This window comes from Phaethon lepturus, unplaced genomic scaffold (assembly GCF_000687285.1).
Source record: "Phaethon lepturus isolate BGI_N335 unplaced genomic scaffold, ASM68728v1 scaffold20348, whole genome shotgun sequence".
NCBI classification, from domain to species: domain Eukaryota; kingdom Metazoa; phylum Chordata; class Aves; order Phaethontiformes; family Phaethontidae; genus Phaethon; species Phaethon lepturus.
Window position 1 is genome coordinate 53,631 of NW_010558549.1, and position 11,282 is coordinate 64,912.

The 11,282-nt window shown below is 44.6% G+C and overlaps 1 protein-coding gene across 2 annotated transcripts; it reads right to left on the reverse strand.

Annotated features, from left to right (window-relative positions):
• Positions 1–1,050: 1,050 nt before the first annotated feature.
• Positions 1,051–10,975, reverse strand: WDR45B (WD repeat domain 45B). Of its 2 annotated transcripts, XM_010293110.1 has the most exons (9): positions 10,907–10,975; positions 8,300–8,401; positions 7,624–7,711; positions 6,984–7,078; positions 5,049–5,239; positions 3,041–3,126; positions 2,092–2,193; positions 1,458–1,579; positions 1,051–1,070 (listed from the first exon to the last, which is right to left on the reverse strand). In XM_010293110.1, the coding sequence occupies exons 1-9, from the start codon at positions 10,962–10,964 to the stop codon at positions 1,051–1,053; spliced, it is 864 nt and encodes a 287-aa protein (XP_010291412.1). In that variant the 5' UTR covers positions 10,965–10,975. The 2 variants fall into 2 exon arrangements, with proteins under 2 accessions (XP_010291412.1, XP_010291411.1); XM_010293109.1 differs by lacking the exon at positions 1,051–1,070 and having other exon boundaries at positions 1,384–1,579.
• Between the last annotated feature and the right edge of the window lie 307 nt (positions 10,976–11,282).

The following is an 11,282-nucleotide window of genomic DNA, read 5'->3' on the forward strand; positions in this document are numbered from 1 at the left end:
TTAGTCTAACCTAACTGTCCCTAGGCCAACAGCATCTAGTATGCAACATCTCAAAAACAGAAAAAGTTTGCAAGTTTAAAGCCATTGCAGAGACAGATGCTTCATGCCACCTCGCCAATTTATTGTGCTGGATGTCTGAGGGGCCTGTCCCGTCCTCCAGTTGAAGGCCAGCCAGTACAGCTGTCCCACCAGTACCGAGGGCCATTTGTAAACCTAGAATGGCTGTTTCGTTACAGGAGGAATCGCCTCTACAACTACAGGAGCTCCGTGTGCCCTGGCTGCTCGCTCTGTGCGCCGAGGAGAGGTTAGTTGGGTCAGCCAGTGCCTAAACATGCTGTCAGCTGCCACGGAGAGTTTGGCACCTTGGACAGTGAGTGCTGACCACTCACCCGACAGGGGCAGGCGTCGGGGAGCAGCAGTCTGTGGCCACAGGCCCCCACCACCACCCAGCCCCCTACACCAGCACAGAGGACACGCGTGGTTCCAGCTACAGTTAGGGCTACGCGCTTGTCGTCTCGTCTCCTCCGCAACACTAAGCTAAGCCTGGCGGGGGGGCGAAGGCAGCACTCCTGTTCCTAGCCAAGCTGGTAGAGCATTATTGGTCTGATCCCTAGTATTCCCCCTGCTCCCAGCCAGTCAGCAGAAGTAAAGCAATGCCTAAAAATTGCCTGTTTTCATATCCCTTTTTCTAAGGCTAGTTGTACGTTTGTACAGCCCCCTCATTTAGTGTGGCAGGCACTCGTGTTTAATCTAAAGTCATTTCACAGTTTAGATTAAGAGAAACCCAATAGGCACAAGCTTGTTGAAAAGCCACATCTTGAAAACTTGAGTTGATGACAGTAACCCAAAGAGATTTTAATGATGAATACTTGCAGAAATGAGAAAAAAACATATGTAGTCCACTACTTCAGAGCTTGTTCTGATCATGTTGGGCCAGGCTTCTCAGTGAGGTCTGCTAAGCTTCTTGCTCAGTATCAGACATTCATATACTGTCCTTCCAAAGATGCAGAATAGCCAAGGCAGTACTTTGACCCCCACAGTCAAAGCTTGTCATCCGTCATTTCTAGAAACTGAGCATAGACATCCCTTGAGCATTCCCCTTTTTGGTTGAATAAGAACTTGTAGTAGCTGCCATCTGCACATATTGCTGAAACAAAAACAAAGTCATATTATTAAGCCTATCTGTTCCAGAGGCACCGTTCTGTTCCTTAGCTACAGCTTAAACAGACCTTCCAAGCCAGTGGAACACACAGAGGGGTAGTCTGGAGGAGCCTGAGGTAAGGCAGCCCCCATGCCCTCTCTGTCAGCTCAGTACAGCCCCCTTCCACCCCGGGTCCTGCTTGATCTTTCTCCCTTGTCATGCTGGTGTCTCACCTCAGCATTCCCTCTAGCTCAAGGCCAGGGTAGTTCAAAACCTGGTTCTCCAGGCAGAACCTGGGGAAGCCTGCAGTGCTTACCTATGACAGCATTTGGCTCTGTTCCAAAGGCACAAATGCACGGAGAGCCTGAGGGAACCTGAAATTTGGAAAAACTCCATTTGGAACTGAAGTATTTGGGGAGAAAGGAGGCGGAGGCCAAACTGAAAGAGAAAAAAAAAGGCATAACAACTTAGCAAGGTGCTGACTATAGAGTTGATTTACAACTGCTGGTGTGTTTGAACAAGTCAGAGGGTTCACAGTAACTGCTATTTTTGATTGGCTTTCTATTTTCTTCTACTAAGTATCAGGTAATAAGCACGATTCCCCTTCTAGGGAAGGGACCCTACAACTACCTTTCTGGCTTTATGTTTTTTAGTGACTGCAAAAACTGCCAGAAGGATAGATTTTTAGTAGGGATTGCTGTACGTGAGGCATCCGCATAGTACTAAGAGACAGCCTAACCTTCTGCTGGAATTCTACAGCTCCGCAAAGGACACGTTGCTCTTAGTCCCAAATCTGCAACTTCACTCAAGCACAGCAGATTAATCTTGTCACCTCCAGTAAAGCAGGCATTAGCTGTTGCTTGACAGGAGCAGTGTTTTAAACTTTTAATATTAAAAGGTCAAGGCCCTCCCCAGTCCCCCTAAAGGCTTCAGAATGGCTCAAACCCTACCTTGACTGCTTATTTCTTTTAGGGTCTTCTGCAGCAAAAATATGTACTGTGCCATGGTCACTGGATACGCAGATGAGGGAAGCATCCTGATTGAAGTTTATACTGTAGAGAATACAGACAGTTGCAGTATTTCTACTGGAACATACCCACAGCTGCTGGTGTACGCGGCTCTGCTGCTGCAGTAGCCTAGAGCAGCTGCCAGCCTGGCAGGCAAAGGTGTTAACAGCTCCTCTGCTGGGGGAGCTGGGACTCCTCCAGTTGAGCACTGCTTTGCTGACAGGACGAACAGCCCCTGCAGGGGCAAGTGCATGCACACAAAACAGAGGGCCTGGGCGATCGGGACCAGCCATGCAGCAGCCCGCTCCGACATGGCCATTCTGCCACTTCTGCTGCAAGAAAACACACAACCTCTGCTCCGAGGAGTAGGCAGGTATCGGATAAAAGGTGCAACGCTCAGCAGCTGAACGGACGTTTCCCTGCTCCTGGGAGAGCACTTCCAGCAGTGGCTTAGTTGCACTTCATGCGGAGCAGCACTGTGTTGCAATGAACGCTCTACTCACCCCCGGGTACTCCCCTGGGCTCTCCAGGAAGTGTCAGACTGGATCTTTGCATTCCCGGTGTTTCAGAGTGAAGCTGAAGTACGCCCCAGCTCCCCTTTACTCCACGCAGAGAAGCACACCTATCCTACATAGGTTTTTGTCACAACCCCTGTAACCCAGGCCAGGCTCCACACAGCTGCCAGCTACTGCTCTCTCCTCCCCAGCTCCTAGCCGAGGGGAAGCAGCCCCAGTCCCGTGCAGCCCGGGCACCGCTGCCCACCAGGAGAGCTCGGCCTCATGCCCGGTGGCTGCATAGCTCTCCTTTGCAAGGGAGACTCGGGTGCTGTTTACCGGGCTGCTTCAGCACAACAATACCCGTGAGACAGCAAACCAGCAGCAGTTAAACTTACCAGTAGATATTGGCTGCCTGTGATCCTCTTCGTAGCTCCTGGATTAAATGCCCTGATGAAGTATCAAATATTCTTATAAGGGTCCCCTTGAAAAGGAATCAAGCATTTTATTAGAAAAGACAGAAGACTCTCTACACCTGTGAATGCATCCTAAAATCCTGTCTGAGCAGCATGCCCCTACATACACAGCTGGGTTCTTCATCTCAGTACATTTGAGAGAATCTCTAAGAGAGATGGTAAGTTTGGGGAAGCATATTGATTTCCCCCCTCAAATGCTTTGGTATACAATCTTGTAACTTGGCTACTCAACTACGTAAGTTCCACCAGAGTTACATTCTAAAGCACCAGTGCAGCCCTGACAATAGTTTACAAACATTAGATTTGTGTACAGCCTTCTGTGCCCAGTTCTGCAAATCATTTCATTCTTGCCCCCCATAATCAGTACTCTACTACTGTGCAGTTCTTTTCCCACTTCAATACCATCAGGCTGTGGCTGGTCTCACACTTAGTTCAGTTGAACTACTCTAGAAGAATTAGTTACCTATTGCATGCTCATTATCTGCAGTGATCCCAATCTGAGACACGCCATAACTGAGTTGGGTTACAGAAAGACTATTACATTAGAAAACTGTACGTCAAAGTAAACTAAGCTTGACACCAGAGGTGTAACACAAGTCAGCGTATCCCAAATAAAGCGATCGACAATTCAGCAGTACTTTCATCTGATGAAGAGTGGGTATGCGTTGTCACCTGCAGCTCATCTCATACACCTGGTTAACAAATGCATCTCTCCAGTCACACACCAGTAAATAACAGAACCCAGCAGAGAAAGATTCAGGTAAGTGTCAGCCTAGTTTTGATGGAAGACACGAGCTGTTTTCTTGCAGCATGCTCGGTATGACAGCCTGCCCATACTCCTATTGCAGTTTGACAATGCTGTTTAAACTTTTTCCTCTACACTAAAAAAACGACCGTCTCAGTACAAATTCAGCAGATTATTATTCCATTTAGCAACAGAGTTGGCAGTTTCAAAAGCTTTGTTTAAAAGACATACAGTAATTAAGCTTAGCTAAGAGAGACTATGGCTGCATTTTCTTATTTTTAAGCTTTTTTAGCTATGGGCTGTGCTGTAGAAACTATTCTAAACGGAGACTCGTTGGATTAATTTAGATTGTCCTCAAGAAACTCCGTTCAGTTGAGTGGAAGAGGGTAGCAAGTACTCAGCTTGCCTCTTACCCATCGACCTTACATTGCTTTGGACCTGTCCCTCGGGAGATGAAGCTCACCAGAGACTCCACCAAAGTTCCCACAGAGAAGGCAGGTCTGTGACTCGCTCTGCGTTCTTTCTACAGCTCTCTGCCTCAGCCCAGCCCAAAGGCTGGCAGGAACTTCAGGTTTTTGTCAGCATAGTGCGTTGTTTAGCCCTACGTAACACACGACCACACACAATTTGGTAAATATTCCAAGAACTATTTTATCATTGAGACTCTGTATGAAGACAGCTGCAGTGTGTGTATGTGAAAAATGGAGGCAGTGCACCTCCCTCCTGGTCTGTAACGGGAGCAGAACTAACTCCTCCAGCATGACAGACCTAAGTATTTCTTTAGCCAGGGGCTTTAAAGTGAATTCAAGCAGAAAATAATAAAGGTGAAAGAATGCAAGTAAGCCTTCCCCCTCCCTTTATTTTGAAAATTAATAGTATTCATTGAAGAACACATGAAACACGTGAACCGCTTGGACCAGGCCTCACTCAAACATCACTGTAGCAGTAACCCTTCAGTCGCCTAACACACAAATGCTACCTCAGGCACGGTGTTAGGATCGCTGTTTAGGTATCCTATGCAAGCAGTAAAGATAAAGACCAAGAATACACAGTTCAATGACAAAATTTTCCAGTTACTTATTTCTATGCCTTTCCTACGAAAGGATGTGACTTCTTACATTAGAAGGACTTGCTACACATAGTAAATCACATAGTAAATCAGAGGTAGGAGGAGATAATTCTTACTTTTTCTGATGCTGTTGCAATTCTTGTTCCCTGCAGGTTTAAAGCTATACAGCTCAAGACACCTTCATGAGCCGGTATGTCCACAGGAGGCTTTTCGGTATTAGCGAGATCCACTATCTGCACATGCCCAGTATGTGTTCCAGGAAATGCAAGAAGAGAATTATTACTATTTGGACAAAGGACACAGAGACCTAGAAGACAAAAAAAAAAAAAAGAGTAACTGTAATTTCCATAACCTAATAAAATTTTCAAACATAAGTTTCTAAAATATTGGTAATTTCAGAACAAACATACATTGTAGTAAATCAGAATTTCATTTTAATGGCTATTGCGGTATCCCAAAACATGATCCGTCCATACATGTGGAGCACAGTAAAGTAGGGGAGTAGCATAATTTTAACTTGCTCTCATCACTTTACTTCAGAGTAACCTAGTTGTGGTTATCCAAAATCTGGATGTTTTCAGAGATCAGCTCCATCAGGCTGTTACAGCAAAGCTATTTAAAAAAAAAAAAAGTCTCCTTAGCAGCTCAAAAAGGATAAGGGCTTATAATAGCTGATATCTTAGTTTCTCCTCTGTCAGTAAAACTGATTATTATCAATTCATGTTTGAACTTGGTTCTTATGGCACTTGCCCTTTTTCTTCAATAACTTTTTGCAGATCCTTTAAAGGTAAATCGCATCTCTCCCAGGTGTTCTGCTGATAGCAAAACTCCTGCAAACTCAGTCCACAGCTGGCAGCACCAGGTGGGGATCACATAAACAGCACACTTCTGCATCGGCCACCATACGCCCACCAGCCTCTTAAGTCAGCATGCCGGATCTGTGTTTAGGCTGCGCTGCCCTGAGCGCAGCCAGCAATTCCATGGTCGCTTCTAGCAGGCTTGAAGACCTCTGAAGATGGGGACTCCAAGCCTAAGTAACCTCCTGGTGGAGAAAACATCTTCCTGACATCCAAGCTGATCCTCCCAAAGTATCACACATGGCCAACAGCCCTTGTTTGACTGTCTGGCACTATTGGGAAGAGTTTGGCTCCGTTGTTTCTGTAACTGTCCTTCAAGTAGCCATAAGCCACCAGCTGCAGACAGCCCATCAGAGTCTCCTTTTGTGTGAGTAAAGGAGCCCAGCTCCCTCCACCTCCCCACTCCGGCCCTGTGCTTTGGGATCCTGACCACCAGCACAGCAGGGCACAGTTGTGCCCAGAGGCAGACATTCCACCCCTCCAGTTTTAGACCTTCACATACACAGCTAGTCTTAAGTGTGCAGCTGATGCAGGAGTGTGTTCATCTCACGACCCTCGAGCTCTCCTTCCAGACAGGACCTCCCTTTTTCAATAAACCTACTGCAACGAAACCGTTCCCTTAGGTCAGACCCAAGCCCTATCCCTCCCAGGCCTGCCTGGAGCCTAGAGCTGGCATCACTGCCCCAGGCAGTTCTTAGCCGGTGGCACGACTACTCAGCCTGGTTCAAGATACCTTCTGCTCGTTTCAAAAGACAAAGCCATAACTTCCTATTTAAAAAGGACAAAAATCAGTTTGCTAATAAGGGTCTTTTTGTCACTGTAAGAGACTAGGTTCTAGCTGAATGGGAAAAGAGGAATGATGTACTTCAACAGAGTTTGTGTTTATAATTAAGCTTTCAGCACAAAACACATCAAGTTTACAGGTTCTTTACAGAAAAAGCATATAGCTCTTCCAGAAATCAAATCTGTTAACATAACATGAGTATATGAGAAAGCTTTTCTGTGCCAAGTATTAATACATTTTAATAACCATTTTATAAACACAAAAGCATCTCCAAAGGGCATGACTACAGTGCAGCAAGTAAACTGTTTAACAACTTACTAAAGGAAACCGATTCAGGCAGCTAAAGATAAACAGCATGTCAGGAACAGAATAAACTTGCTTCCATTCCCCAGCCCACACACACAACTAACCTTTAGGGTTGTAGCAGGTTTCAAAGACGTGCAACTGGTGGGGATTGTGTGTGAACGTGAAAACTTTAATCATCGAGTCCAAGACTACCACAATTCTGAAACAGACGAGAAATTCCTATGACTTTGGGTGGGTAGAACAGGGACATATATATATTAATTCAGATCTGCAAAGGCTTTCAACTGATCTAACTGCTATATTCTCCCCCTGCCCCCCCAACAGACTTGCAGCCTTACAAAACACCATGCAACTGTGAGCCTGCAAAGCACTTTATCCAAAGCTGTGACAGCAGAACCCTCCGTGCACACATACAGAGACTCCAGCTGTTAAGAAATGCTCTTGCTCTAGAGATCTGCTTGAATTCCCTTCACGCTCCATACCTAGACAAAGTCAGCACAGCCGCATGAGAACACTTCCCTACGTCAGGGGGCCAGACAGGCTCGCAGGCTTTTCACCAAGGTTTCCGATACCAGCATACCTGAGCTGTGATCTGTTGACACCGAATGCTTGCCCCCAAAAGCCTGTTTTACCTTTAATTGCTGGTGGTAAGGAGGATCTTTTTCTCTCCAGAAACAGCTGGAATTGAATAAGAAGAGTGTGCAAAGCCAAGCTGCACATTTGGAGCACGTTTTTTGTACCTACCTATCTCTTCGCAGCTTAACTGCTTTGACTTCTGTAGAAAACTCTATCTCGATGACAGTCTTCTTCTTCAGGTCATCCCAGATCATTACTAGAAGAGTGCAGAGATTGCGTTAGATCACCAAGGCATAGCTGAAGATCCACATTGTCTCCATTATAACAACTTCTATTTCTGAGAAGACTAAATCAAGAGGTGCATCCAATAGCTGAGCAGTTACAGATTGGCATCCTGAGAAGGCACTGAGCTACTACACATCAACCCACTCTTTCATGCTATGACTCGTGCAGGTAGGACCTGGTAAACTCCAACCACAAAAGCTGACAAAATAAATTTTTCTAAAGACAACCAGCTTTTTTGTTTTGCTCTGAGGTTATCAAAGAAATGTGGCAGCAGTCAAAAAAAAAACCCAACCAAAAGTAGCATATTTTCTCACAAAGCTTGCCAGCCAAGGACCTTTTCCCCCTGCTCAGCTTGCTGAGCTGGAGTCTACTTGCAAAGTTACCTGTGAGAAGTACAGGCTTTGTCACCAGGTCTCAGACCAGTTACTGCAGGTAACTGCCTGTTAACACCGCAACAGCAGCGATGCAATTTATTTCACCACGAAGCTTGGGAGCTCTTTGGGCAGTTTCACACAGATGGCAAGGCAAGCATTTACAAGATCTATTCCTCGAGACTCACCTTTGTTAGGTGGGTACTTCGGCTTTTTTCCTCCACCTACTAGCGCTAAATAGTTGCAACGAAACAACATTTCAACATGGCCAACACCACCTTCTAGAAATTCTGAAAAACAAATGTATTTAAGTGTCAGAACCTGTTAAAATGCCATCTAATTTTTACCACTGTTACAAGAAAAGCTCGCGTTATCTAGCACATCTCCCAGGCACCCGAGAGGAATAGTATCTTCCTACCTTAGCTGAGGTTAAAAAACAGAGAATCCTCTAAGGGTGGGGGTGACTGGCAAGAACTCTTAACTAAAGGGGCGGGGGGGTTGTTTGATTTTTTTTTTTTGTGCTTGTTTAGGGTTCTCAGCCAAATTGCTTTATTTTTCATAGTGCAAGGAAAAGTTTTTTTTTTTTCTTTTTAAGAATCTCAACTGCAGAGGAAGTAGAGTAAGATGCCGTGCTTATGATGCAAATGGAGGAACAAAATATCAACCAGGGGATTTTGTAATAAAAACATTTTTCAATTTGATGACATTTCAGTGGGGGCTTGGCTTTGTTTACATAGCTTAGAGGGATGCTTGGCATTCCACTTGGGCAAGGGAACTGAACTGTCAGGAGGAGAGGCTGTAACTGTGGCCTTCAAGGTAGATGAGCAGAATTAAGAACAAACTTCTACTTTAAAAGACTGTTTGATACCTCCACACACTGGCAGGGTGCAGCAGGAAAGGTGGACAAAACTAGTAAGCCATTTCAAAGCTAGAGAAAAAGTGAAAATTTCAGAAGGACTCAAGAAAGACCTACTGTGAGAAAGAGGGATGGGAGAAAACTGCAAAATTATCTGAGGAGCCAGGAAGAAGCACTACCATGGAAAGATGTGGACATACGCATGAAGGACAGGACAAGGGAGATGCAGTTTGACATGAAGAAGCACCGCAGCACACCTGGATGAGGAATCTGTGCTGGGACTTGACTACACAGCGCTGAAGGTAGATGCCTGGAAAGATACTCACATTGGAGCAGTAGAGCCTTGGATTTCATACAAGTACTTGTGGTTTCTACAACACTTTCGACTGCTGAGTTTCCTTCCTAACAATTGTATTTGGACACTACCCCCTTCTGCACCAGATCCTCCTCTTAACTCCATTAAAGCATTTAAAGCATGACAGCACATTTTCTTATGAAAAGGTATTATCACTGCCACAAAAAGTCTTATTTACAAATGCTAACCCAAGACAGTTTAAAAACATGCAATGTGTTCCAAATCTATGTTAGAACAGACACTTCAATCACTATCTTTAAAATTTTGACAGGTGATGCTTGGATAGGGAACTTCATGGAACTCCTGGGTATGAGACAGACAAGCCAGGTGCAACAGTTGAGACTTAGTTTCATACTGAGTTACAGAAATCAATCAAATAGTCCCAGATGGAGCTTGTCTCTCTCAGGTAGGTTTAAATATACATGAAAAATGAATAAGATTTCTCTGTGTACCTGTGCAGCCAGTACAGCCTGCCCTCCTGGAACGCACAGGGGAAAGGCAATCTGACTCCTAAGAAACGCTTCATGATAGGAGTCGTGGAAGTACGTCCAGAGCTACTGGCAGGGAGAGTTTTGGCAAGGAACTCAGAAGGACTTCAACCTGAATTCTGATCCTTCTAGCACACTATCACAGATGATAGTCCCAAAACGTGTTGCTTACGGAAAAATTTAGTATTAAGAAAACAGTTTGTCAGCTTTGGCTACATGAACAGTGACTGAAATCTCTTGCAGCACAAGAAAGCGAAAGCATGCCTGGTTTTATAGGAATTGCTATTTTAAATACATTTTTCCTCTTATTAAATCCTTTCTACCACCACAGGCTGAAGTGCTTGGAAACCTGTTTAGCATGGCAGCATTCTTCCCATATTTAGGGTTAGGATCACATGGCTATGTTTCATTTTCCCTTATTTTGACTCAGTTAGCTTTGCTTTCTGATAAAAAGCCCCACTGCCTGTTCATATAGCTCATCCAGTAATTTCTGTTAAGACATGACACTAGCTTTACCGCCTTAAGATCCTCCCAAATTTTTTAAGCATACAGAGAATATAAAATTTAGAGTATTAGAGGTCTGAGCTCACAGTGCTCTTACAAGCAATACTCTAAGCAAGTACGAGAAACATTAGGTTCAGATCTCCAGTAAAAAGGCAGTGCTTTTATTGCCGTACTAGGTCATCCAGATTATTGCACAAGAACAGAACAACTTCTCTTGATGGTACATAATACCGCTGCAGCGAGCAACTCCGCTCTCACTTGTGAATAACCAGGTGACTTATCTTGTATTCCGGACTACAAACGTTAGCAACAGCTAATACAATTCAGCCTCTGCAAGAAGGCGAGACAAGTTCATCATCAGCCAGCTTTATGCAAATGAATAGCATCTAAACATCTGACCAGGCAGTGGCATAAGTGAGAGTCCATTTGGGACCAGCACAGACTTCCTTTCTTGAGGCTTTATTCAAAGCCTTCCAGTGACAGAAGGGTGAAAGCTAAGCAAGGATCTTGCAGGGGAAAAAAAAAAAAAACAAAACAAGGAGGCTGAACTTCCAACACAGAACTAGCACAGTATAATAAGTAAGCATTTTACCTTGTTTCTCTTTTTCTTTGAGTGGATCTGCATTATAAACTCGGAATCCATTTTCCATTCCACATGCAAAGCATCCTGTAGTAAAAAGCACATATATATACATATATATAGTAATTGCGAGATACACTCGAGAACTACGCAAGAGCCAAAGGGTTAAGGGAGCATTACTCAATAACTGCATTGTTAAACTCAAGCTGAAGACCACTTGCAGGCTTTGTTAGTGATTGCAAGTGAAAACCATTTAGAGAAGTTGTCCTCTATGCTGGCCTCTACTGAAAGTGGAAAGTTCTCAATATTCTTTTCAGACAGGTAAGAAAACAATGGGAGGAAAGGAGAGCAATTCCCAACCCATCTGTGTCCTATGCCATGCGCTCCA

Excerpts from the sequence above, each read along its gene's own strand:
- WDR45B (XM_010293109.1), bottom strand. The coding sequence starts at position 10,964 with ATGGAAAATGGATTCCGAGTTTATAATGCAGATCCACTCAAAGAAAAA. Across the intron at positions 7,712-8,299 it reads GAAGTACCCACCTAACAAAG|TAATGATCTGGGATGACCTG; the intron begins GTGAGTCTCGAG and ends GCACTCTTCTAG. Across the intron at positions 2,194-3,040 it reads CAGGCAGCCAATATCTACTG|TATAAACTTCAATCAGGATG; the intron begins GTAAGTTTAACT and ends TATTCTCTACAG.